At 40.9% G+C, this 27,790-nt stretch overlaps 1 protein-coding gene across 20 annotated transcripts in view; it reads left to right on the plus strand.

The window, feature by feature from the left end:
• PPFIBP1 (PPFIA binding protein 1) overlaps positions 1 to 27,790 on the plus strand; it is a 112,958-nt gene that overhangs the window by 72,950 nt on the left and 12,218 nt on the right. For 6 of the 20 annotated variants that reach the window (XM_062634818.1, XM_062634822.1, XM_062634819.1 and 3 more), the window contains 16 exons: positions 2,276 to 2,362; positions 3,191 to 3,304; positions 3,861 to 3,992; positions 10,115 to 10,207; positions 10,709 to 10,801; positions 12,578 to 12,692; positions 13,981 to 14,013; positions 15,313 to 15,374; positions 16,091 to 16,175; positions 17,839 to 17,996; positions 18,948 to 19,078; positions 20,690 to 20,743; positions 21,646 to 21,706; positions 22,754 to 22,783; positions 23,906 to 24,077; positions 25,524 to 25,556. In XM_062634818.1, coding sequence (XP_062490802.1) covers positions 2,276 to 2,362; positions 3,191 to 3,304; positions 3,861 to 3,992; positions 10,115 to 10,207; positions 10,709 to 10,801; positions 12,578 to 12,692; positions 13,981 to 14,013; positions 15,313 to 15,374; positions 16,091 to 16,175; positions 17,839 to 17,996; positions 18,948 to 19,078; positions 20,690 to 20,743; positions 21,646 to 21,706; positions 22,754 to 22,783; positions 23,906 to 24,077; positions 25,524 to 25,556 — 1,453 coding nt within the window. Of the gene's footprint in view, positions 1 to 2,275; positions 2,363 to 3,190; positions 3,305 to 3,860; positions 3,993 to 10,114; positions 10,208 to 10,708; positions 10,802 to 12,577; positions 12,693 to 13,980; positions 14,014 to 15,312; positions 15,375 to 16,090; positions 16,176 to 17,838; positions 17,997 to 18,947; positions 19,079 to 20,689; positions 20,744 to 21,645; positions 21,707 to 22,751; positions 22,784 to 23,905; positions 24,078 to 25,523; positions 25,557 to 27,790 lie in introns of all 20 variants that reach the window. The other 14 variants (XM_062634838.1, XM_062634835.1, XM_062634823.1 and 11 more) reach the window with 13 other exon arrangements.

Consider the following 27,790-nt stretch of genomic DNA (forward strand, 5'->3'; position numbering starts at 1 on the left):
GCAGATTTTACAACATATTTCTGGCAACAGCCAGCAAAGACATCTTTATATTTGGTCTTGTGGAAGATAACCCTTACTCCAGTCCTGTTTGGGGTTCCCATTACCTCCCCCCTCTTTCTTATGACATTGTACAGCTGCAGCCTGAGCTCACACTCTCTAAATGTTCCTGTTTTAAAGCCAAGTATGATGTGCTTGAGCAAAACAGGATTTTTTTTGAGAAATGTGAACAGAGTTTAACAACAAAGGTGTCTGGCAAGATGCTATGCACAGTGACTAACATTCTGCTTTAACACCTCGTTGGTTTTCACAGCATCATAAAGACGTTTTCATCGTAGTGTGAAACCAATACTTACTTCCCCGTATTTTCTTCATGCAGTATTTGGCTTTAGTTAATTTGTGACTGGTTACGCTGACTAGAGGTATCAGGAGGTTCAGTGGTTAGGCTGCTGCTGTGGTGGTTGGGAGGCAGGGAGTTGGGTCTGTGTTTTGATAAGGACTTTTGTGTTACCCCTGGCAGGATAGAGGGTTAATCTTTGCACCTCGTCTGCAATGAGGGATGAATATCACTTTCCTCATCAGACACGCCCACACTCCATTGATAACTGTGTTGTATATTGCAAAATACAGATGCTTGTCCTTATGGAGGTTGAGTAGTGCCTGAGATGTACTGAAGGATTTTAAATGAGAAGGGAGCTACGGAATAGTGAAGTATGCAAAAGTCTTGGATTTGTATTTCACATACAAGTCAAGTTAAAAAATTTCAAGCATTATCTGCTAGTTGAGCAGCTAACCAGTTTATTTTGGAAGCACTTTGGCTTCTTTTGCCTAGTTAAGCTGTTAGATCTCGCCAGTCTTGAATGGAAATTCTATGGCATGAGCTAAATTGTTTTAGATGCTGGGGAAAAGGCAAATTCAGAAATGTAGAGTATTTGTGCCTTGGTGCTTAGTGTCTGGATGGTCAGAAGGCCTAGTAATTTACTGCTAAAGAATAATGATACAGGTTATCATTATGATACGAGGTATTGGTACAAATCACTAGAGAGCATACTTCCATAGTCTGCTGTTGCTCTATGAATTTCAGGTCACTTTTACAAAGTTACACATGTATGCTTTGGGGAGACATTTGCTACTGCATACTGATTTAAAAGCTCCCAGGACAAAGCCCAATTTCTTGAGAGCGCTGAGGCCAAATACGTTGCTTCATGTCTGCTTTTTGAGTGGTGCTGGTGGGAATTTTATTCTTTCAACTTCAAATGAGGCAGTTTCTCCCACCCCTCAAGGTCAGACATGTAACTTAGAAACACAGTTTTAGCTAGCAGGTTTCCTGAGGCGCCCTCTGCGATCAGAGGAAATGAACTGCTTGAAAGAGAGATTCAAAGCAGGAACCCAAGGCTTACAGCTCCTAAGTGGTGGTGGCCTCTTAAGGCAGGGCACATGGATCAGTCACATGGTTTCTTTTTATCATATATTCAGAAGCAAATCAAGGCCCCTCAACGTCAGTGGGAGACTCTGCTGAGCACACTGGATCTCAGAGCAGCTTCTCAGACTCCTCTAAGCAATTTATGCAATGATGGGAACAAGAATTTCTTTTCTGAGCTGAGATTTGATTGTGGCGTCCATCACGAAGTGCTTTGAAGACAGCTTTGAATATGGATAGAGTGAAAATCCTTCTTGCTTCTCAACAGCATTGAAGTTATTATGAAGAAAGTTGCTGATTCCTCTGAATTCACTGATAGCATTAACATGTCTTCTTGTTTCTCTTTAGCCTCAGGCAGCTTTGCAAAGAGATGTGTTTAGAGTGCAGACATTCACCCATACCCAGTAAAATGTGCCTGATGTAAAATGATGTCTGTTACTGTGTGTTTGACTCGCAGAAAGCATAATGCACGTTTTGTAAGTCGTACTTTGATTTTTTTTCACTTGCTGAATGTCTCAGGGTATTTGTCTCTCTGTAAGTCTGCCTTAGCATGGTACGTCATTGAGCACAAATTTTGTTAACAAAATGATGAATGCACAGTAAGTGAAATTTGCAGAATTGGGTCACCAGAAGGTTCTTTCTTTCTCATCTTTAAGGCTTGAACAATTCTTGTCCTGGATGGTGGTGATCTATCCTTAGTTGACAGTTTACTTGATTTGTAACCCTGTGGGGGCCTGAGAATGGTTTAAATCTGTTCCTGAACTTTACAGACTGAAAATATTCCTGAAGTCTGTTGATAGCACTGAATAACACTTCTGGTATGATAGCTGACTACACAATATTTGCTGCCTTTTTCAGACTAATGGACACATATCTGGGAATGGAGATGTATATCAAGAAAGGCTGGCTCGTCTGGAAAATGATAAGGAATCTCTTGTTCTGCAAGTGAGTAGTCACCTAGATTATTTCTTTTCTGCTCTTGCATTCATGAGACTTTTTAATAGTATGTGATAAAACCTCTGAGGACTTATTGGCAGTTGTGTTGTCTTGGACAATGTCCAGAAAGCTTGCTGATACCTGAGAGTTAGCCCTAATTAGGAATAGGTGTGAATTTAGATTGCATGAAAAAATCTAAGGCCTTTCTTTATGTGTATCTGAATTCTTTTTGAATCTTATCAGCTGAGCAGATCTGCAGAGCAACCACCTTCTTTATGTTCATGTGTCAAAATGGGAATTGGTCTGCAGTCTCAAAGGTGTTGCCTTGGTCTTCCCCGGGCTCATTCCATGTGTTTTAAGCTCTTTTGCTTTTATTGTTCAGAAGAGGAGAAGCTGTATGCTACGGTACACTATGTGCAATCACTTGGAAAGGAGAATAAATTACATGCAGTGAGATTTAGCTGTTTGGTTATTAGGTAGGAGCTAGTGGATTTTCAGTTAATGTACTGTCACAGCAAAGGCATAATTGTTGGCTGTGAGATGCAGCAGCCATCCCTTGTGAAAGCTTCCAGGACAAGTCGGGAGGGGGGGGATACAGAATTGTAATGTGTCTGCCAGAACTGTGTTTGAAATACCAGTAAGCATGAGGGGAGAGCTTTCCCTCCTTTCCTGCCATGTGTTGTCTCCACTGGACAGCTGTGCTGCTGCTCTTCCTCCCCCATGGTCCCATTTAATCTTTGGCCCAACCAGCACTGCTACTCACATACAGTTCTTCAGGTGACACATATGGCATGGGCCAAGGTGCTAAATGAACATGCCTTTTTGTCCACTATGCAGGTAAGTGTGCTTACAGACCAGGTGGAGGCCCAAGGAGAAAAGATTCGGGATCTGGAGTTCTGTCTGGAGGAGCACAGGGAAAAGCTGAATGCTACAGAAGAGATGCTGCAGCAGGTATTTCACAGCCCCATGTCTGTCTTGCTGTCTGTCTTCGTTCTGTCTTAATGAACTGCATTTTGCTTCAGTGACAGCAGTACACTTCAAGGTGTTGTACTCCTTGATGTCTCCTAACTAAGTGGTAATTTTCTACCATATTTGTTTTATAGTCTTTGTACATGGTAATGTCAGTGCTGCTTTATACTGTAGGAATCCAGTTCTGCTCTTCTTTGCGCCTTTCCTCACTGAACTTCAAAGAGACTTGGATTAAACCCTCTGGCAGGATGGGTGGATTCCCCTCAAAGCTCCTTGCTGCTCAGAGCAACTGTGGTGACAGACAAGTTTTTTTCTCATCCTGGCAGCCAACCTGTGGTAGTGCCCCTGTAATTCAGATGCATTCTGGGTGCCTGCAGTCCAACAGATGGATAATAGCTGTGTTTCAGGGCTTCAGATAAGTGCAAGGAAGAGGGTGATGCTTTTCCCCATGAAAGAGGCCTTCAGCTGCAGAAATAAATTCCTGACTTCTTCCCCTTGAGTATATAATTCTGTTCTCTTCCTCTTTATCTTGAATCAGGAGCTTTTAAGCAGAACATCCCTTGAAACTCAGAAGCTGGATCTTATGGCAGAGATTTCCACTCTGAAGTTAAAGCTTACATCTGTAGAGAAGGATAGATTGGACTATGAAGACAGATTCAGAGACACAGAGGTGAGTAAAACCCAAATGAATAAAATTTCCTGGGATTTTTCTTTTTTTCCTGCCAGGCAGGAGGGGAACTCATCCTTAAGGTTAAAACATGTATCTCTTCAAATAAAAAAGTGTCCTCTTTGGTAAACTCTGGTTTTACAAAGAAAGATTTCCCAAACCAGTTTTTGATTCTTGCCACCAGATCTTAGGAGGGATGGCATTTAGGATGGATTTAAATAAAATCATGAACATACTGCGGTCTCCTGTCACAACTTGAAACTGTCATCTTCTTAGTAACGCGTGTTTGAGGCAAGTGCTTAAACCCATTGCAAGTACAGAAGGCATGCACATGCACAGACACAGCATACTAAAATAAAAACTTTTGGTTTGGGTAACAGAGAGAATTGGGTGATTTAGTGTGAGGTAATTTTGAAGCGTCACTTCAAACTCCAGCCTTACAGAAGCCCACAGCCAAGAGTCCAGCAGTGTACAGTGCCAGGTGGAGCTACCATCCCTGGCACCATTTGCCTTGAGGCATTTGCACTTTGTACACTGCAGATCTGTGTAGCTTGAACCTAGCTTGTGTTTGAAGCCAGAAAGCCTCAAAGCAGGTGGGCAAACCCAGTTTTTTCCAGGAAGCATTTAAGAATCAGGCTGAACTTTGCTGCCAGGGTGACTTACCCAATATCAGAAACCCCTTGGAGTCTGCCTAGGAAGCAGAACAAAATCTCCAATTCTGGGTTCATAAATGAGCTGAAATGCCTGATGTTCATATTGTGGATATTCCAGATGTCATTCATTTCTAGAAAGAAAGAAGCTGTAATGTCATTACAGGAGACAAAAATTGCCCTTTCCACTACAGTCAGTAGTTTACCAACTCCATTCCAATTTCCTACATATTTTCCAGTGAAGGGTCACTCCTCACTTGTATTGCAAGCACAAGAGCAAAAATCAAGCTTGCTCTTGAGTTGCTTTCTTTGAACCTGTCTGAAGTAATCTGCAGACTCACAGAAGTGCACAGGTTAAATACTAATGTTCAGATTTGAAAGGTGGTGATCATTTAGGTAGTGATGGCAGTGTCCGTTCCTGCAGTGTAGATCATCTGAGCGTGGACTGGATCCATATTGCCTCCCATTAGCTTTTCCTCTAGTTTGATACCAGTTGTTATGTGAAGGATCACAGCATTGCCTTAAAAGCAGCTGATTTGCAGTCCAGGTGAGTACTGTGCATGGCAATACTGGAGAAATTGGCAGGGGGTGAGGTGGAGGGAGCTATTGAAGGGCTCTCTGCATCCACAGGAGGTGTGTTTAAGAGCTGGCTACTTTCACAACTCCTGTGAGGTCTCTCTGCCTACCCAGTGCTCCTCAGCTCTTTCATGAATAACAGCTCTTTACCTGTATACTGACACCTATCATAAGCAGCCCAAATGATAGATAAATGAGTTGACATCAGCAGTAAATGATTTTAGGAGGTGATGTTTGATCCAAATGACTGCAGTGAGCAGGTGTATTCAGAATAGGATTCTACTGCATCTCCATTTGTAAACACCCTGTGGTTTCTTGTGCTTTCCAAAACAGGTAATAAAAGTGATAGGGCTTTGAGTGATTTTCTCCCTCTCATTCTATCCTTATTTTTATTGAATATGATTAAATTGCTGAGCCTTCCCTTCCTTCCTTGCCCAGACAGCTTTCTCTCCACAATTTAATAGCATGGCTCTGCATACCAAGAAGTCAAACATGGAGCTTTTCCCAGGAAAGTGGTTACAATGTGGGGACCACAACACGCTTGGCAACTCTGTAGGCTCTGTGCAGGCTTACCTGCATGGCAGCTGTGAAGATCTTTCTTTTTGAAATACCTTGAAATAAGCTTAAGGACTCTGATAAAAATAAGATAACCTAAATTATGTTTAAAAAGTAATTACTATGATTAGGGGCTATATATATTTCTCTCCTGGGTATTTATGCCAGAACTAATGAACTACTACTAGAATGTTCCTCCCTCTCTTTGGAAACCAGAATGATTATAGTTTAGTGTGATAGAAATTACTGTGTCGTTTCTTCTTTGTTTCAACACTTTATAGCTGTAAAAAGGCTTAGGCTTTGACACTATAAAAGGGATAATATATCTTAATTTCCATTTTGTTAAGTGGAAAAATGAATTGCCAATCAGTTATATGGGTCTCAGCCATGCAAAATCTCTGTTAGGTATTTTGGAGACAGTGCTTATTCTCTGTTCACAGTATTTTATTTAGTGTTAATCTAATTACATTCCTGTTCGAAGTAGTAGATGATCAATTATTTCAGCAGAGCTAAATATTTCAATGAATATTTAAAATACAGTAAAACACATGATGGCATTTACATGAGGTGTTCAAAATGGAAGAAATTTTGTACCCAAAATGGGAAAGAAAAACTATGAATATTGCTTCTGGTTTTATTTAGAGAAAAGGAAGTGAAAATGAAAAAAACACATTGACATCTTACATCAACTTTTGTGTAGCTCCTGTCTCCTGCAGAATTACCATTTGGATCAAATCCTTCTTATTGTCTAAGTTTTACTTATGTCTGTCATTGCAGCTTCTCATTCCAGCTTGGTAGGCTTCTCTTATTCACCATCCTTTCTCTAAACAGATGCTTTATTAGATCTGCGTGCTTTTTTTTCCTTTGTGCTCAAGGACTTTAGTGTCTAGATGTTCACAAATACACAGCTTTTCCAAGGCTAATTGTGTGCTTCATAGAGATTTATAATTGTTCTGTTCTTCAAATCATTCCAGTCTTTCCACTTTCTCAGCAGACACCAGTATTATTTTCCTAAAGGAGCACGGGTGGTCTGAGTTGGGCTGAGTTTATGTAAGAAAATACCGTACAAGGGAGTTTATTTAGGGAGGAGTCCATAACCAGACATGGTCTTTGAAGCGGGAGCCAGAGGGTAAACTGGCTCACTCATGGGGAATTCTTCATAATTTAAACACCACCAGTCTCCTTTGTGCAGATGAATTTCTGAGTGGAGCAAAATGACGGATGTGGTTTGGGTTTCTAGTGTCTGTAAGGAAGCCTCTGACCCTTGAAGCTTAAAGTTATCATTGCTTTTTTTTGTGCCTTTCTTGGCCTGCTATGAAAAGCACAAGTAACACAAGCAGGGAAGGAGAAGGCTCTTGGAAACAGGCGTCTCTATGTCCCACCCATCAGCTCCATTCATGGGTCCATGCAAGGAACAGATGTGGGGTGTTTGCATGGAGAGACCTGACTGGATCAGAAAAGAACCGCTTCATGGCTCTTTCCTATTTTGGAGGGTTTTAAGACAGGAACACGACTTATTCTCAGGGCAGGTACTTTAACCCATTTGTGGGTGCCTGAAGAAGATGTACTAGATGCAAGCAAAGCAGCTGCCATGCAAGCAAAGTGTCCACAACGTGGGTGACTTATACTGCTGATTCATCCAAATCAGCCAGGGAATTCAGTGGATTTTTGGTCTGGTCTCAGATTCCGATGAACATGTACAACACCCGAAGTGACCTGGGGACATACATATCTCAAACATCACACTGGTCCCTAAAGCTCTTCAGGTTATGTAGTTATAACTGCATTATAACTGCATTATAAAGCAGTTATAATGGTTGGCACCTTCAGGTTTCAGACAATGCTGTGATCTCCTTGCTGGGGCTTTGCAAGAGGGGGCAAGATGAAGTCTTTGCTGTGAAAGGTTTGTAGTCAAAATCAGTTGAACAGAGAATAGTGGAAGAACAGGATAAATGTTTCAGGGCAGCAAGCAGGAAAATGGAATACGCTGGGAGGGTTAGGATTTTTAGGGAACCTCAGTGGCATTGACAGTCTCTACCTCTGGTAGCTTGCCCAAAGCTAAATATTTAGTGTGAGGTGTCCTTGCCTATGGCATGGGGGTTGGAACTAGATGGTCTTAAGGTCCTTTCCAACCCTAACTGTTTAATGATTCTATGATTAATTCAAGGGAGACAGGCCTGTTTGGGCCTTGTCTTTTTCCTCTGCTCATTTATGCAAAGCTTGACCACCTTCTTTATATTAATGAGGGTCTGTATACAGAACCTGGTAAATCTTTTATGTACTCCTCTGCCTCAGAAAGTTGAGAGTGAATGTAATTTACAGTTACTGCGCTGTAGATAAAACATGAGTTAATGTTACACTTGCAAGAGAGTAGTAGAAAATATTTTTAGGGCAAAGCATGCTGTAAGGACTGGCTTTTAGTTCTATTTAACCTGTGGGAAAGGGTACAGTGTTTTGCCAAAAACAAAAATGATGGCTTGAGGAGAGAAAAGCCTCAGGCAGATTAATTGGCCTAGTGTCAAAGGTAACCATCGGACCTGGGAACATAGTTTTGCTAGTGATCTCAAACACTTGATGTTTGTAAGAAACAGCTCAATTAATCTAGTCATGCAGACTGACACCCATGTTTGTTTATACTTAGAAGAATGATGAGATTTACAAAGGTCACACATTGAAGAATCAATGAGGAATTGCAGGTGTGTTCAAAGTCATACATTAGCAGTAGTAATTATTAATAGGATCAGAATGTTCCGTATTTTAATTTTCCTTGGACTTCTGCTAATTGAGCTTGTGTTTTGCTAAAGAAATACAGCTGTTGCTCTGTTGGTATCAGATTCAGTAAGCTCAAATTAATAACCAGAGGCTTGTAAGCTCAGAAAATGTGTCATAGGGCTGGAAGGTCGGTATTACTAGGGACCCGTGAACACCCCCTAAATGTCAGCTCCTGGCTTGTTAATTTATAAATTAGCAATCTCAATTGTACAATTAGCTCTGAAAACAAAAATGTGGTTATAGTTGTTAGCTCAATGTACAGTATTGTGTGACATCGATAGGGTTTGCCTTACCATGTAGCAAACCTGAGTACCATACTATTTTCTTGATAGTTTAAAAGATGTTATACTGGAGTTCTGGTCCTCTTGCATTTTCTGAGGTGCATGAAGAGCTCTCCTTTGAAGAGTTTCCTGGTGATGATAATGCATTACAGTACCTGCTGAGAAACTGTTGGGGTTTTTTTTATTTTTTAATTCTTTTCCCCCCTTCCCCCCCCCCCTTTTTTTTTTCTTCGCACAAATGCAACACTGATCTGGGTCCATACATAAACTAGAGGTCAGTGAGGTATACATGAGGCAGAAGCTTGCTGGACAGCTCTTGGGTTGTGCAAAAGCCACAGCGTTCTGTTAATGTGTTTCCCTGCTGAGCAGGAAGAACATTTTCCCAGTAAGTTGTGGTTTGTTGTTTCTTATGGAGGGACCCTCTGTCCTGGCTGTCCCTCAGGCTTCCTGCAGGTCTGCAGCTGGCCACTTAAGATCCCATTTCCTCATCTAGAGGACAGGGAGGTTTGAAGGATGAGTGCTTTGTACCCTGGTGGGCATTCAAACTCAAGTGTTCATTAGACCATGGCAGGAAGGGAGCTGTAGAAGTGGTGGCATTCAGGGCTGACCTCCAGACCTTTTAAGTCTCTCCAGGAGGTTGACCAGGAGGTCGAGGCATTCTGAGGAGCTCGGGTGTGAGTTAGTGGTGGCTCCAAGTTTCTTCCAAACCAGGTTGAATTTGCAAAGCTCAGATGTAGTGGCACCACTGATGCTTAAAAACATATGCCATTGTGCTTGTAGACACCAGTGACAGCTCTTCCACTCTGCCCTCATTAGAAGGGCTCGTATGTGTGGCAGAAACATGGATTTAAACTGTAATCACTTCGTATTTTGAAAAGGCGGGTGATAGCTGGCAAGTCTGAAGAAGGAGGGATGTGGCTGCTGTGTTTTAAGGACAGCTACCATGTTTTTCTGTTGCCTACTTATAGCAGTAGACATGCAAGCAGTTGAGCAGTGAGAGAGGCTGTAGGCCTTTCTTGGTCCTCAGCACAGGGAACACAACTTCAATTTATGTCTCCCTTTGTTCTCTGCCCTCTTCTTCAGTAATGCAGAAACTGAGAAATACAGTTCCGGGATATCTAGAAGCTCTGAATTGCTTGACTTAGCTATGAATTTGGTTGGTGTGTCTTTGTGTACGGAGTGCCTTTTATTGCTGCTTTGTTTTTATGGTCCTGCCAACGGGTAGCTATTGTTCTGTTTTGTTTATTGAATTACTTTGTTGTTTCTGGTCTTGTTTTTTCCCCTCACTCAGGATTTGATCCAGGAAATAAATGAATTGCGGTTGAGAGTGGGAGAAATGGACAATGAAAGACTCCAATATGAGAAAAAACTGAAAACGACCAAAGTAAGTGAGGCTGAAGGGAAGAAACGGAGATGGGTTTAAGTCAGGCTTTAGAGGTTTACTCTCTTCTCCCCAGTCCTCGCCTGCACCTTGCAAAATGCTGAGCACACTCAGGCCCAAGGGTTTCATGGTACTCATTTAAGCAACAATAGTTATTTTCAAATTTCATTCTATGATTTTCAGTTCTGTGTATTGTTTTTATGAATAATAACTTCCCATGCAACTGGCTGTTGAAGAGTTAAATTTATTACCTGTTTAGACCCTTATTTCATGTATGTCAAGAGTCACCAGTTGCAGTAAGTAAGGTGTGTGCCATAGGTGAGGCCAAAGATGAGCATTTATTTTCTCCTAAGTGTGCTAAAAATCAGGGATTTCTGAAGAGAAAGCATTCACCTAAGTAATTCTAGCAGTCTGTTTCTGTAAGTTGTCTAACTTCTCTTTGCTATTTAGCCTTGTCTCTTTTCTATCTTTAGTTTTCTCTCACTCCTCTGTCTCTGTTACCAGTCTTTAATGGCCAAACTTTCTAGTATGAAAATCAAAGTGGGTCAGATGCAGTATGAAAAGCAGCGGATGGAGCAAAAAAGCCAGATGCTAAAGGTGTAGTAGTTACTGGGTGACATTGGGGCTGTTTTGAATCTTTCATGTTCCACCGTTTTAAGGTCCTGTCTTGCATCGTGCTGTCATGCTCTGTTTTCATTAATTGCTGTGTGTTGATACGCAGTGTTCCCTTTCCAGTTAGATGTGGAAAGCTCTGTAGCTATTCCCTGTAAACAGGGAGAGGATTTTAGTGTTGTGAACTTTCCATAGGTTACACATAATGGAATTAGACTTGGGTTAGAATCATTCTCCTTCCAAGGGAAGACTGCCTCTTCTGTAGCTTATATCCGTTATTCAAACAGAACTTCTCGTCACCTTTTTAGAGAATTTTTTTTCATGAAAACTGGCAAAAAAGTAGTGATTCTTTTATACAGTCCCCTCTCCCACATGTACATTTACATATTCTGTTTTTAATTCAGAGGAAGAAATACTCACCAACAACCACATGCAACTTTAGTTGCCTATGGATATAACAGCAGCTTCTCAAGTGACCATGAAATGGTCTTGTTTTGGAGAACCATGAGTCCTACACCAGCAGAAATCCCATCAAAATCAGTACCAAGCAGGAACACTGGAGGATTGTATTGCCCAACCACTGTTCTGGGAGAAGCTTTGATTTCTTGACTATTTTTTTATTGATATTCTTTTTTATTATTGATGCTTTAGAGCCAACAGGAAACAATTTAAGGGAGTTCTGTAGTGTGGGCCATAGTTTGGGATGCAGACATCACTATATATTTGCAACCAACCTTTCGAGGGAAGCTCAGGGATGCACCCAAGCCACAGTTTTCTAGTTTGGTTTATCTCATTCAGGATTTAAAAGGTCAGCTAGAAGCTCTAAATGCCAAAATTATGAGTCTTGCCTTGTTTTGCTTTGTTTACAAACTGAACAAATTAAATTTTCAGTGTTGGGTACATTTGCACTGAGGGTCCTGTCTTGATGATGCAGTTGCACAAGATATCCTCGGACATCAAAGAAACATGTTACTAAACTGGGTAGGATTTGACTTGAATTTTAAAAAGTTAAATGCATGGATCTGCGCCAGTCACTTGCTAGTGCAGATGGTTAGATCCAAGTTAAAATTTGACAGCATTTATCTAATACACCCCAACTCCCCCAAACACCATCTGTCTTATTCCCATGAATCTCAACTCCAAGTTTCCTTTCCTAATGCTTGATCAGCAAACCCAAACTGTGGCAAAGATACCACATTTTTGTCTGAACTGCTTTCCAGTATGTGTTTATGTGCTTGATGGTGTCGTGATTGATTTTTCTTTCATAGAAGCAGTGGTTATTTCTGAAACTCTCCTTAGCCTGGTGTAAGCACAGTTCCATAATTGTCCAGCTTTGACCATGCAAAATGCCCTATAAGTACCAAAAATAAGTGTTGTAAATTTTAGCATTCAGTCTCATCACCTGCGCTGTTTTTTTGCCTCTGCAAGGTTAAATAAATATGAAAACTGGTTTTGGTTTTTGTTTTTTCTTTAGTCTGTCTTTCTTAAATTTAGATGAAAAATCTTTTTTTTCAGTTATCCATGAGACTGACACTTTTTGGACCATAGCCCCCATGATTTTGCCATCTTACAGACTCAGTGGTCTGGAGTGATGTTCAGAGTCGGCATTGTGGATGTACCCTCAGCCAGTATAAATGTCAGGGGGCCCTCAGTCTTTTTCACCAACTGAGGACCTATCCACTGTGCTTCATAGGAGGGAATTTCAGAAATGTCTCAGATGCTTGTGGAAGCCGTCACTGAGAGATTCTGTGTCTGTTACAGGATGAGCTACTAGCTTTGAAAGACAAACTAGAGCAGAAGGAAGCTGAGGTGAAAAGGTTGCAAGAAAAATTGGTTTGCAAACTGAAAGGAGAAGGAATTGAAATACTGGACAGAGGTAAGAAGGAGGGAGCATCTATCACCATGTCCTCTTCAGTCACCTCAACTGAGGTCATGTTTCCGTGAATGGTTATACAGGAAATAACAGATAAAAGCATCAGTTTTTATATCATTTCTGTCCTTGTTTACTTCTTTTAATATATTTAGTGGGTGTTCACAATGCAACTGTTGAACCTAGTGTAAATTTCTTGATCAACTTTAAACTAGCCTAAGCAATCCCTAGTTAGCTCTTTACATGGCTCGCATGGAGCCTCAAAAGTAGCAGTTTATGGTGGCAAAGAAATCTTTAAACTAATTTCAAGTTCCCCAAAAAGATTACACTGAGAACGAAACTTTGTGGATATCTGTGCTGAGCTTTGCTTATATACTGGTAAGGAAGGGGAAAAGCCGTACTACAGACTAAAGTATGATGTGTTCCAGTGACCCTTCAGTGCAGACCTAGCCATAAGTAGGTGAAATTGAGGACTGGTTCTGGATTTGTGCACTGATTAAGCCTATTTATTGCTGATTTGAAGATGGTGCTTTTAAAGTACATTCTTTAGAAGAATAAAGCCACAAGAGATTAGACTCCTCCCCTGACCTGAGGAAGAAATGCAGTGTGTAGGTTGTCACATTTTATTTAATAACATGATCTGGTTTCAGCATACTTTTTTTTTTAAGAACACTTAAATGTGAACAAGGTCTGACTTTATTGCATTTATGACTACTTAAATGGGGCTCTTCTTCCTTGGGGCTGCTGTGTACACTGAACTCCCATTACCCTTTGGTTCTCAGCTTTAGTTTAGTTCTCCATATAGCTCAGCAGAGATCTTCTGCCATGATGGGCCATGTCTTTTCTGCCTTGGAACAATATTAAGTAATGTCGTTTGCAGATAACACCGGTTATCTGCTTCATTAGCTGAATTGTGCTTTCTGAACAAAATGCATACTTTATCACTTAGCTGGCTTTTGTCAGTAGTTTAATCTGTCTCTTTTACCAAGTAACACTTTTGGTGAGTGTTGGTTTAAGAGTAATCTATCTGCATACATCTTTTCTGAGACCTTAGAAGTGAAAACATACAGTTGCAAAATATAGCCTTGAGACAAGTAGTTGTGTATGAGAGCGGTGGGACTGTTTTGTGTCATTAGGAATGTTAGCACCAGGGGAGTGCAGGTTGAAATTGAACTGCTTGCTTTTGCACTAATACATGATGGATATGAACTCCTAAGTATCAAAATTGTGTTAAAAATTATTTAATGTCATAACTTTCATGCTAATTTCAAATCCAATGGATTTTCCTGCACAGATGAAAATTGTAAAAAGAAGCTCAAAGATAAAAGTAAGGTTTCTGGTGTCTTTCCACAAGCATTTGCATTTCAGAAGTGCTTTCCAGAATAGCTTTCTGCATGTGTTTGCAAAACTCCTTTACCGAGCATTGTTAGGTTAAATCATCTATAACCCTTAGTTACACTTCCAGTAAAATTTCAGATTAAGGATGGATGTATCAGACTTGAAATACAAAGTTTTATCAAGCAAAGCTTATAGATAAAGATTTGATCTCAGAAGACTCACAAAGCAGTTGCCTCAATGAAATGCAGTTGCTACCCAATAAACCAGATTTTCATTTAGCATAACTGAATGAAACTGGATCAGTTGCTGGTTTAGCCCAATATGTCTAAATGCCTTTCATCTAGAAAGCCAGCCAGGAAGCTCATTTTCTTCTTGCATTTCATTAAGGAGGAAAATGTTCTTCCCACTCTGTTTGTTTTCCAAGAAATTTTAGGAAGTTAAAACAAGGTAAAATGCTTTCTAGCCTCTGCTCGTAACAAAATTTAAAGTTTACTTCATTTATGCAAGGCAGATTTTTAACGAAAATGGAGATCCTTTCCATTCTGTCTGAATTTCCAGTCCAGAACACCTCCAAAATCTAACCTTGTTAGAATATACATGTTTCCATGTATTTATACTTCTTGTAAATAAGGATTATAGATGAAGCACAGAACACTGTCATCTGTATTAGGGACCTTTTCCAAGTGTGAACCACAATGTATATTCTAGCATGACTGCTCATCACAGCAAATACTTGTATCATTCCATTGTGCTGTCCTCATTTCTACATTCATACTGAATTAAGACTAAGCATCGCTGCACAATGCTTTCTTCATCATATCTATTAATCCTACTGCTTTGTATAGTGGGGTTTTGAGATGCTGTTTGGGGTGTTTGTTGATTGCTGTAATGATGGTGTGTTTTACAGCACTCCAAATGTTGTATTTTGGACTTTTTGTTTTGCAATTGTTTCTTTATTTGAAAGGTGGACATAATGAAAATCAAGCAGTAGTTTAGTTCTTGACCTTTCCATTTTCCTAAAGCTTGGAGGGTCGGTAAGGAAATTTCCTGAATTTTATCATTTCCTTGATAAAAATGTCATAAAAAAAAGGTTTTGAAGAAAAGGGTTTTCTTCTGTATATTTTTATCTAAAATAGAATTTAAGTGGCTTATGTTTTGTCTTTTAGTTTGTAAATTTACTTTTAGCTATTACTGAATTGCTTTTAGTTTTGGTTTATTTATTTATTTTCCTTATTTTCTTACACTGTCTTAATTTAAATTGACTTAGAGAACTGTATTGTGCTTTTAGATATAGAGGTGCAGAAAATGAAGAAGGCGGTAGAATCTCTAATGGCCGCAAATGAAGAGAAGGTATCGAAGTCATTATTTTTTCAGATTGAGCTCAATCTCTAAGAAAATCTAAGAGAAATCTCTCAAGAAAATCTTCACATATGAACTTGTCACAATCCAATTAAAAAATCAAATTTCTAAGAATCAGTGATTCACTCTATTCAGAAGCACAACAGTGCCTTTATAATAGGGCACTTATGACCTATTTTGCATGTGCACAGAGTACTTACGCTGTTGTGTCATTCAGTTCAGTGTGACGGCAATTTATACTGTGTTCTGAAAATGTAAAGAGCTCCATACAAGTCCCTTGGGCTGTCACAGGCTATGTTTCCAAAAGAGCTTTCTGTGAAGTATAAACTATTTTCATGTATCATTTTGCACATTCATATGCATGTGCCTTTTGTAGGATGTTTTCTTTTGATCACCAAAGCCCTAAATCCTTTGATTACTGCTTTCTTTGTACATGGCAGATTCATTATATTCGACCTTTGACTTAATAAGGGAGCTGAAATCCACTTTCAAGGCTGGGACAGTTCTGGTGATTAAGCAGATTAAGTGTTTACTAAATACAAGTTTTGACATTTCATAGCCTCTCAGGGTTCTGGGTCCTGTCCCATCCACACTTCCTATTTCTTTTGGTATCACAACCAATTGAACTGAAGAATGTCTAGAATTTATAGTTCTTATTTTTGGTTTGCTGAAGGAAGAAGCACAGTCACAGCTTTCCTTTATTTTAGGATCGGAAGATAGAAGAGCTTCGGCAGTCTCTGAATAGGTACAAGAAAGTTCAAGACATGGTGATACTGGCTCAAGGTAAAAAAGGTATTGTACAATCAAAAGATACTAAACTCTGCTCTCGTTTAGATTCTAGGTGCATTGTGGTAGTGTTAGACTCTTAGACTTCCTATCTTTGGAGGCATCTCTTCGGCAGAGAAAAGCCAATTCTTCAACTGTGAACTGGTAAATTGCAATTTTTGTCCAGGCAGCTGTTCGATGTACTAGCTGGTGGTAGTAACTATTATTGTCACATTGCTTATTTTCCCCTTGTAAAATGAATTTTGATATGATAAACTGTCAGGCTCTTTCCATAGCCTTCTGAAATGCCTTTCAGGGCTGGCCACTACATGAACTGCTAAAAATTGTTGTTCCCCTCTTGCGTGTGTTCCTGGGAAGGAGTTGGTAGCTGAACAGAGCAATGCCTGAGCATTCGTGTTCTTACGAGCCAAGCCAAGCCAGCACCACCCCAGTGGCTGCTCACCCTGGAATAGCAGTGCCCAAGAGCTGCAGAAACGTCTGTAGCAAAGTGGATGTGCTGCCAGGACTGTGTTGTGATGACATGCCACATCTTTGGCATGTAATGAAGCCTTCAAACACCATCAAATGCAGCAGCTGTGGAATAGTTCTCCTCCCCTACTGCAGTGGGGATGAAACTGGCTTTTCCTACCTTTTTTTTTTTTTTTTTCCACACACACATGAAAAAAAACCCTTCTCTGCCGTCAGATAATGAGCTTAACTGTGGGGCTGAAATGGTCACTGTAATATGTCATGTATAATGGTCCATTCCATATGTTTCAAGACTGGTGGAGGTTTCCAGATCCAGGAGTTTCTGATCCTCAAGGGTGATATATGTTGAGGTGGTCGTCAGTTTGATGTAAGCACATTATCACTGAGGAAAGAGGAAGGGTGGATATGAGGGCAAAACACCCTGCTTGAGCATTGAAAAATTTGAATAGGAATTACTCTCTCGTGCAGTGCTATGCATTCAAAGACAGGAGGATGTTAAAAAAGACATCAGAACTTTTTCTTGTCAGTGCTCTGATATTGATGACAAGTGTGGAAATCCAAGCCTTTTGGTGGTACTGAAGCAGTTCAGGGGCAGCAAGTTGCTCGTTGTGAGCAGAGAATGCCAGATGCTGATGCAGGCTACAGCATTTAACTGAGACTCTCAGTTTGTGGGAGTCTGCAAACAGTGTAGTCACCTAAAATCTGGTGTTGGACTCTTGTGCAGTAGGCTACATTTTTCATATGGGTAACCTGAAGAAACCATAGAGACGTCTGAAGTTTCAGGCAGACTTTGACCCTTGGTCTTTCCCTAGTGAATAAGGGAAAAGAAGTATTTAGTATGAAATTCCAGAACATAGCACAGGATATAACTGCTCCAGTTCATTAACTTCAATTCAGTAACTGCTCCAATTTATTCAGTGTGTTGAAACAGATCTCACTAAATGCCCCAAGGGCATTTGCTGGGATTTTTGCTGTCAGATGTATGTCCTCCCTCTGCTCTAACCCTGCTGTGCTCTGGTAGTTGAATTGGGAAGCGAGATTCAGCAATGACTTCCTTTTACCTGTTGTAGTCTGTCCTAAGAAAGAAATGAATCCTTAGCCTCTTCCCTTTTTGGCCCATAAGTGAGCATGCTGGCTGCACCATGCATGGGAGTGAGGGTCATTATGTAACTGGAAGTAAAGCCTGTTTCCCTTCCTTCAGGCAAGGAAAGTGACAGCGAAGACTTCTTGAATTCAGGGTCTGTTTCCACGGCTTTATTGGACACACCAAGTCTTACTGACCCAGAGAAAAGCCCATCTCCAACCCCAGTCACAGCATCTCCAGTCCATGATGAATTTAACATGAATATTCATGAAGAGGTATCATTTTTTTCTTCCTTATTTAATGCCATCACTCCTTAAAAACATTGCTTGTGCTGGATTCCTTTTACAGATGCCAAAACTCAAGTTCCTGAAAAGATACTTTTGGGGTTGCACAGTTTTCAGTAATGTCCCATATCCTTTTGGAGAATTTTGTTTTCTTGTGAAAGCTGCTCAGGAGTTACATTTAAGTTCAGTTAAATTTATTTTTCTTAATCATCAAATGTGGTCAGGAGACAGCAAATAGGTGCATTTGTCAGGAGAATGGGCCCAAACTACTTTCCCTATAGAACACAGGAATTACTTTTCATATCAAATGTTTTAGGAGCTGCGTTTAATTTTTCAGGAACTCCAAGTAAACATGTTGGGACTTAATTAATATATCTCGTCATATTTAAAAGGATGCAATCACCATTACACCCTTTCAGTTAAATGATAAGAAGGTTGTGGTCCAATCTCTAATTTTTACAGTTGCATTTTCCAGTAGTAAAACCACAGATCTCTTAAAGCTCTGAGTCAGAACAGGGACTTGACTTAATTAAACAGCAGAAATATAACATGAAGAAAACTAAATTAAGTGTTTAGAACCTTTCTGGTATTCTCTGTGCGGCTGAGGACAGGAGTAAACCTGCGAAGAGCTACCCTTCATGGGGTCTGTGGTAGAGAGATTTAGCAGGCAGTTTTGCAAGACTTGTGAGATTTTTGTCTGTGCTGTAGTGATCTGTGCAGTCATTCATGTTTCATCTTCAGTGCCATCTTCCAAGTTATTATTTGGAAGTAATCACTGTATTACAATAAGAATCACTGTATTACAGTAAAAAGAAAGTATTTGCTTTTAAAAACCTTATTTCAGATCCTTCTTTTCATAGTTTTATCTGTAACTATTTTTTAATTTACGACTGCTTAATTTCAGCTCAAACCAGTGTAACACATATTCTTCATTCTTTCTAGAATTCCTTGCAGATCCACACCAGTATTTTACAGATTTCAATCCCTTCTTTTTCATCAACATCCAAGAGCTCAGAAACTGTTGCAGAGAAACTGAAAACACAGCCTAGGCCAGATCCTGCAAGTGAAATGAGGTACTGTTGTTTCCATGTATTTTTCAATTGTAAATCCAATATTCTGGGGCATTTATTGAGAGTAAAATTCTGTCAGTTATTATGCTGACAAGTCATTAAGTCAGTTAAGCAAGGCTAGCATTTACTGGACTAGCTATAGCTAACTAAGCTTATGTTTGTGAAGTGCTTTGATTAAATCTTTTTCAGTAAACAAGTATTAGTTTGATTGCTGTTGCTTGTAGCAGCACTCCGACTCTATACCACCTGCTTTGCAAGAAGTGAACAGAAGGAGAGAAAACCTGATCTCATATAACGAAGGACACAGAATCATTATTTTTATCTAGGTTTACATCGTCTAGGTCTGGCTGAGATAGTGTTGGATGTGCTAGCCACAGGTTCATTCCTGATGCTTTGCATTCAGGCATTTTCTACAGTTGCTGTAGACTGATGTAAGGCACTGCCAAAACTGCAACAAAAGGACTGTCCATCTCTAACCTTGAGCTGTTACTGGAGCCCCAGGGGGAAATCAAGCGGCACTTCAAAAGACCAGAGAAAGAGATATTTTTGCTGCTGTCCTTTGGCATGATGAAATGCAGAGATACCTCTTCACTCACTCATGAGAGTCCTGCTTGAGGTTTTGAAAGCCAGATGAAATGTGTAGCTGGAGAGTGCAAGGGAGCCCAGGGTGGGGGTGCAAGGCTGCACCTGATCTGTGGCACCTTCAGGCCCCCCTGCTTGAACCCTGTGGCTGCCTCCGGGGTGAGAAGTAGTCTTCAGCTTCCTCCAGTGTTTCTAAGCCTGCACCCTCCTCACCCAGGTAAGGAAACCTGGTCCCTGCAGATGTGGGCTGGCACTGCAAGGAGTACCAAAAAGTGCATTGGACTCACAGCTAGACAAAGGCTGTGCTAGGGTTTTTAATTCTGGGTCCAAATCCTGGCTTTATCTAATTGAGTATCAAATACTAAGAATCTGAAGCCAAGGAAATCTTTTTGGTGTAAAACCATCATCAATCTCGTTGTAAAAAATAAGTGCAAGCACAAGTTGATGTGTGATTTTTCCAGCTCCAGTCAAGGAAAGCCTCCTAGCTGCCTCATGCAGCTCTAGCCATCACCAACAGGGATTTCATCTGTGTCCCATCTTGGGAAAAAACAAACAAAGCACTAATCAGCAGCAAAATTCCCCACACTGGGGTGACTGAGAGGGAGGCAGGGACCTCCACTACTTGGTGCTGCTGCAGGCGCTGCACAGGCTGTAACCTCAGTATTTATTTAAGCTAAATAGTGCAGTATTGTCATCAACTTACAGTGCAAGTTGTCTTTTCTGGGACTCTTGAGCTCACCTTTGTCCTTTATCTTGGGTGACATGATTTAGTGCAAGGTGTCCCGGCCCATGGCAGCGGGGGTTGAACTAGATGATCTTAAGGTCCTTTCCAATCCAAACCATTCTATGATTCTATGATCTTTTACAAGACTTGCCACCGTAGAGGAGAAGATTTGCAGTGTGTTAATACCGTAACAGCTGAAGTGAAAACAGGATTAAAGCAGGCTGGGATGATAGGTTTTCTGTATCAGCAAGGTATTTGGATGGGATCCCCAAATGTCTTGCTTTTTTAATACCTTTTTTTGTTTGCAGTGAAGGAAGATCACTAGGCTCTTCCCCAGAAACTCAGCTGTGTGATAGTCCAGTGTAAGTATCATAATCAGAAATGTTTAGGGAACATATTTAGATGTGATTGTCAACTTGAACCCCCCTATCCCCACCCATTTTTCATACAAATGTAAGCTGGCGAATGAAGTTGCTAAGCCACTGGCCATCATATTTGAGAAATCATGGCAGTCAGGTGAAGTTCCCGACGACTGGAAAAAGGGAAATATAACCCCCATTTTCAAGAAGAGGAAAATGCATGACCCAGGGAATTACAAACCAGTCAGTCTCACCTCTGTGCCTGGCAAAATCTTGGAGCAGATTCTCCTGGAAGGCATGCTAAGGCACATGAAAAGCAACAAGGTGCTTGGTGACAGCCAGCATGGCTTCACTAAGGGCAAATCCTGCCTGACCAATTCGGTGGCCTTCTATGGTGGGGCTACAGAACTGATGGACAGGGTTAGAGCAGTTGGTGTCATCTACCTGGACTTGTGTAAAACGTTCGACACTGTCCCACACGACATCCTTGTCTCTAAATTGGAGAGACATCAATTTGATAGGTGGACCACTCTGTGGATAAAGAACTGGCTGGATGGCCACACACAGAGAGTTGTGGTCAATGGCTCAATGTCCAGCTGGAGACCAGTAACGAGTGGCATCCCTCAGGGATCGGTGTTGGGACCGGTCTTGTTTAACATCTTTGTCACTGACATGGACAGTGGGATTGAGTGCACCGTCAGCAAGTTTGCTGAGTGCGATGTGGAGGTTCTTACAGTATCTCATCATGTTGCATGGGCTCGGATTAGTGCATTGATTGCCTTAATTCAATTTTGGTTTTAGTATATCTCATCATGTATTATAATGCTTTCTTTAAAGCTGATTCCTGAAAGTGTGTTTATGTTTGCAAATTCAATTCCAGTAACTTGGTTTTTGTGTTGTTTCAGAACTTCTTCGCTGCAGAAGTCCAGCAGTCTGAGCAGTTTGAGAAAAGAGATATCTGAAGCGGTTGGTTGGTCTCTTACTTCCTCCCATCCCTGCAGAAATAGGAGTGATGTCTCTTGTGACAGTGACCCTGTGGACACCCTGTTGCCACCTTCTGAGAAATTCTGAGTCAGAGTAGGACTCCTCATGTCACTTGTTAGCAATGGTCTCATACATGTGACATTATCCAGATTTTATTAAAGGAGAAAATCTGTTCGTGAAAACACAGGAGCTTTTTTGATTTTTACTTGAGACATTTACTGAAGACTCTGTTGTGTTTTTCCTCAGATAATGAGGTTGGGGTTTTTTAGTTGATAGGTTTTTCTGATTTCATACAAGAGGAAAGTAAGTCCCACTACCACTTCCTACCTCTGTTTGAAGCAAACGGTTTTGGAAGGCTGTGGAAATTAATGCATGTGCAGTCTGGGATGATTACATTTTAAATGATCAGGAACAAAAAAATACTGAGCCTTTGTATGTCTGGTGATAGCTTCAGTTTAGGTCTCTTGAAGAGATCAAAATCAGCTAGCCTCTAACAATGTTACTAAATCAGGGCAATTCCTGTGCTCTTTTTTGACAGCCTGAATTTTTTAAAGCTCCCGAGTTCCCTGATACCCAAACTGCTGAGCTGTGCCTTACAGCTCAGGAGGGATGTTGACAGGACTGAAAATGTAACCAGAACTTGCTGATGACAGCTGGAGTTCATGGGTTAGGGTTTTTTTGTTCATTTGGACAGCCAAGGAGTGGAGGCTGTGGATGTTTTATCTGCTTGGCTTCTGCCCTGTCTGATTCCAGCTATTTCCACTAGTGCCTTAACAGACTGCATGTTGCTAATTAAGTACACAGCTAATCCTTTACAAAGTAAAGCAAGGCAACCATATTTTCATGTCAGCTCACTGACCTCAAAGAAAGCAAGAATTAATCTGTGTGAAATACAGCTCTGAAGAGGTTTATTTTGGGAGAGGAAAAATAGGCAAGGAAGGGTATTACAGTCAGAATTTAACTCAGGGTAATGAATGCTGGTTATAAACCATGACTTTTTAAATGTTTTTATTAATCTTTTCCAAACAGGACAGAGACTCTGCACAGAAGCCAACAGAGGTAATGTGTGTGCGTGCTCATGCATGTATATGGAGAAGCACGCAGTGAGCAAGTGTTGAAAAGCTCAGTTTGTGAAATTGTGGCATGCTGTTCCAGAGGGGGAATAGCAGACCTGCAGACAAGATAGCGAGGAGTATATGATGGTTGTCACCATCCCTTCAGTGTCAGGCATATAGTGTCTCACACATTCTTGTCTTCTCACACATGGATTATCTTTCAGTCTGGTTGAGCATAAGGTTGCCATCTAAGCTAATGTTTCCCCCACATATTCTACCACTAGATAACTAGCAAAGTTAACTATTAAATATTTTACTGAGCCTGTAATTACCTTTGATTAGTGTCTCTTTAAAAAACTTTGGCTTTACAGATTGTTTTCTGTGACTAGCAACTGTGGTCTGAAAAAGGCTGTCATTGCAGAACAGTTACCCTGGAGTTACCACATGACCATAGTTTGCATGCAACAATTATTACCTGTAAAAAGATCCAAGCAGAAATGACATACCTCTTGTAGGGTCAATACTGTATCGATTCAGCAAGAGCCAAAGGGTAATATTTGGATTGTGAATGGGTTTGCTCCCTCCTTCTTTTAAAGAGACAGTTGAAGTGTGTCTGATGTCAGTCGTGGTATTTATACTGCCTGCTTGGACATAGTCAATCAATCCCTTAATTCTGATATTGCAGAGCAGTGATAGACAGAAAGAGTTGTCTGGCACTTGGCAGAGAACCAATATACTGTGGGTGTCTCCTCTCTTTCTTTTGTTTCCCACTGCTCCTACATCTAGCAGTGAGGGAGACAGAAAGCCTAGAAAGCTGAAAAAGTTCAATGCCTTCCAGGACAGTATTTTTGCCTTGTCCATACTTGTAAGCCAGCCTTGCAGAAACTGAGAAACATCTTTAAAAAGGCATGTTACTCTTAGAAAGTAGTGATAGTAATCTTGGCTCCTGAACATATTGAAATGAAGATCTTGTTTATGTTTTCCTTTATGGCTTTTACATTCTGTTTTCTTGTAATAAGAAATGGGAGGGACTCTTCAGAATATCTGTAGGCAGTCGTTTTGCAGTCTTTCTCAAAAGACCTTTAGCAATTTCTGATACTGAATCTTTTATCCCTAACTTGAGCAGGTTAAACCTCCTGTGGAAGGTCATAATTTTGCAACCCTCCCTCCAAAGTCTCCTTCTCATGGTGGCACAGGCGACGAGGATAGTTTTGGTACCCGTAAAGCCAGATCTTCGTTTGGACGAGGCTTTTTCAAGATAAAAAATAACAAGAGGACTGCAAGTGCCCCCAATCTGGGTAGGTATCATGCACCTGCATGCAAATTCTGTGTATTTTGAACAATCTTAATAACTTCTGTAACTGTAAGAAGCCTTAGTCTCACTGTGACTTGGTGGCACTTTTCTCAGTAGAAGGTTTGGAAAATATCAAACAGCAACAAAAAATCCCCTCACTGATGTAATGAAGTATTTGATCTGTTTCAGCCTTGCTGTCGTATCTCTCCTGGGACCTTGTAGTGGATTGATGCTGTTTTGAAATGCTAGCTGTCTGGCAGTAGTTCACACATGGGATTTGTGGTCTTTTTTTTCTCCTGGCTAAATCCTCAGTTTATCTTTCAGTAGATTTTCAGATGTACAGAAATGAGGCAGCAGCCTCAGTTTTCCTCTTTATGTGTATTTAAGCAGCCTTGCAAAAGCGATGGTGACAACAGGAACAGGATTGACAAGTTATTCAAGCTCACCTGGAATGGAGGAGAGGTTGTTTTGTTGTTGTCATTTGATGATATTTACACTTAACAAAGAAATAAACAAAATGTTCTGCTTAATGCTGGAGTCATTGTTGCCACCAAATGAAAACCTACATGCATTCACTGCACTGCTATAGTAGTCTTCCGTTGTTCCAGTATCAAGTGAGTCGGTGCATCAGATCTATTGCCATTCATGTAAAGTTTTTGGCTTTCTCTTGCATGAGATATAGGAATTTATCGCTATCTTTCAGAAACCCAAAGGGGTATATCTTCTGCTTTGTTGAGCAGAAAAGTGTCTTGTTCTTACCTACTCAAAGAAAATTTTAGACTTTTTTAGGAAAGAAATAACATCCCTACACATTTATTATATGTTACCTGTATTTGCCTGTGACATAGCACTGAAACTTGCTAGCTTACTTGGGGTGCATGTACAGTCTATTCTGAGGGTTAGGCTCTTAGCTTTGGTTTATTTCATGTGTGCATTTGTGTAATTGTGTGTTTCATCCTGAAATTGTCTAACAAAGTGGAGTACTTGTGACTGTTCATAAAGGATTGGGAGATGGGCCATCTAGATCAGGGTCCTGTAAATCTGAGTAAGTTATGTATATTATCCACATTTCAGTGCTTTTGAAATCTGTAAAGCTGGTGTCCAGGTACTTGGCCATGTCATGAGAGCCCGTGTGAGTCACATGCCCCATGTGTCATGGAGCAAGTGACCTCCCTGCACCAAAGTGACTGCGGTGCTCTTACCCTCTCCATGGTAGAGCTCCACTGCATTTCTTTTTTTAAAAAGGGGATTAACAGTGAATTGGTAATCCTAATCTCTGTGTGAATTCAGCGTTGCGTGTGGCGCGTGTGGCGCATGTGTCTCATGTACTCCCCTCCTTTTGTCCTGTATTTTGCTGATGTACGTTTTGAACTGTGTTTTACCTTGTCCCTCTGCGTGTTCTCTCCCGTTGTGCTGCGTGTGGTTATGTGCGTTGTTTGGATATCTGAAGATCGCAGTCGAAGTGCAAGTGCACCTACTTTAGGTATAGTAGTCCTGCATGTCTACCTGTACCAGCGCTGTGTTGTGACTGCTGCTAACAGCTGGTTATGGCCACACACTTTTCAAACAAGAACTAGACACCAGAGCTCTGCATTGAAATTTTTGTCCATCGCTAAAAGGAGTTTTCATGTAACATCTGCCCTCTGCTAAAAGTCAGCTGTGCCATTTCGCAGTAACTGCTACTAATGAGAGATTGCGGGTTAATTTGCAGAGACCTTTGCTGTAACTTTGAGCACAAAGTTACCCACAGACAAAGTAGTAGGTGAGAATCTGTGATGTTTAAGTACCAGAGGCACCTTTGTGCTCTCATCTGTCCTGGAGAGAGCTTAAAGGGTTGCGAAGCAGGGAATGAGGTATATTTCCCAGGTGTTCACTGTGGGGAGTGCTGGGGAGTAGGATACGTAATTCTTCTTCTAAGATGCAGTTATTTATTATATAATAAACAAATGAGAAATAATTAGGGCAAATTGGATTGAGCCATTCACATAGGAAAAACCAGTCTAGTGATGTGAGTGTTCCCTGGGTGGTTGTGGCAAAGGCAGGTAAGACTTGCAGGGTCCCACCTTAGCAAGCAGAGTTGTCATACAGCCACACAGTGTGCCCTCGCTGATGAAGAGACCAAGTGCTCTGGGCCTTCTTGGTTTCCCATGTGGCCCATTAAATGTTGAGTGTTCTGTGGGGTTGTGTCAGTGTGTAGAAGGGAGTCAGGTACAAGGAGCAAATATTGCAATACCCGCAAATCTCTGCTACTAATGCACCCAACCTTGTCCTAGTATTCTCTATCTAGAAAGCTGTTCAATTCTACTTTTTCTAAGCTAGCACTTTTTCTTCTACAAGTAAAGCAAAAATCACACATGCAAAAGCCTGGTTTGACATTAGTGCTGTCCCTCACTGGCAGGTGTTCAACAGTGATCAGACCAGAGTGCCCATAAATAATCTTCTGTGCAACCTTGTTGCCTCACTTCAAGCTTTAACATCTAAAGCATTAGTGGAAAATGGGACATGTTCAAATGTATTTGGACTGAATCATCTACGCTTTGCCCAGCTGGCAAAGCCTGCAGTTTATTGCCATTTGTGGCACGTTGTGGCCGCCTCAGTGTTAATTCTGTGGCTTGAGACCACGTGTCCCAGCAATATACTCTCTACATTGATTCACATAACTTGTTTAGTTTCCTCCTGGAAGCCTAAGAGTCCATTTCAAAACCAAATACTGGTCATCTAACTAAACAGCTGTGTTAAAACATGGTAAAAACGGTTACAGGTCTGACTGTCAGCCTGCTGCAGGCTGCCTTGCCATAGCTGCTTCATCTGAACAGGCTCATGCTGTCACTGTTTCCCAGCAAGTAAATGGTATAAACTCCACATGGTAGTTTAATTCAGCTATCTGGCAGTTGCTGGCACATCTCTGCTTATGTAGCCTAGTAGATACTGCAGTTATTTTAAATGATCTTAAAATAATTTTCTTCTTTGTAAGTTTGGCTTTTGTGACATCTTCCCTTTTGGGGACAGGAGCCCTCAAGTTTGTTGTCATAGAAAACAACAGCTACACATCGAAGAGCTAATGTTTTTAGAGTGGGTGGTAATGTGTAGGGTCTCTAATCAGAGAGGCTTTGTGCATCACTCAGAAGATCAAGTTCAAAAAGAGCCTAAATTCTATGGTGTTTCTCTGCAGAGGAACAAAATGTTCCACAATTTGCAGAAATGAGAGGAAAAGGGCCCTCCTGCTCCTGGGACAGGATTTGTTTGTTGCTGGAATTTCCTTGATGGGGAGCTTATGGAATACTGCAGGTTATTAGGAAAGATGCCTGCAGGGAAATTATTTATTTTTCTGTGCTTTGGGGACTCCTGGTTTGGTTCCCTGCCATGGCACTGAATTATTTCTGGACATCCATGTGCTTTGGCTCTGTCTGTGAAAGGACTGTAGGAGCACTCCCTGAGAAGAGTAAACTCCAGACTTAATTCACTGATTGATTCACAAGGTGTTTTTTTACCATCTTGGATGCAAGGCACTTAACTAGTGCAGAGCCTTGCCTTGGAGTGTTCCCAAGTCAGGCCCTTGAAGGAGGAACACATGTTGATTCTCCTGGATTTTCCCATCCCTCTCTGGCCTAGATCCTTAACGTGGTGGCTCTCAATAACTTTAGCAAGAGCTGTTCCTGAGTTCAGGAGTGTGTCTGTACAGTGCTTCTTGAGTGGGTCTTCATGGGGCTATTGTTT

Source organism: Pezoporus occidentalis, unplaced genomic scaffold (genome assembly GCF_034315485.1).
Source record: "Pezoporus occidentalis ecotype Australia unplaced genomic scaffold, CSIRO_AGI_Poc_V1 ctg44, whole genome shotgun sequence".
Taxonomy (NCBI): Eukaryota; Metazoa; Chordata; class Aves; order Psittaciformes; family Psittacidae; genus Pezoporus; species Pezoporus occidentalis.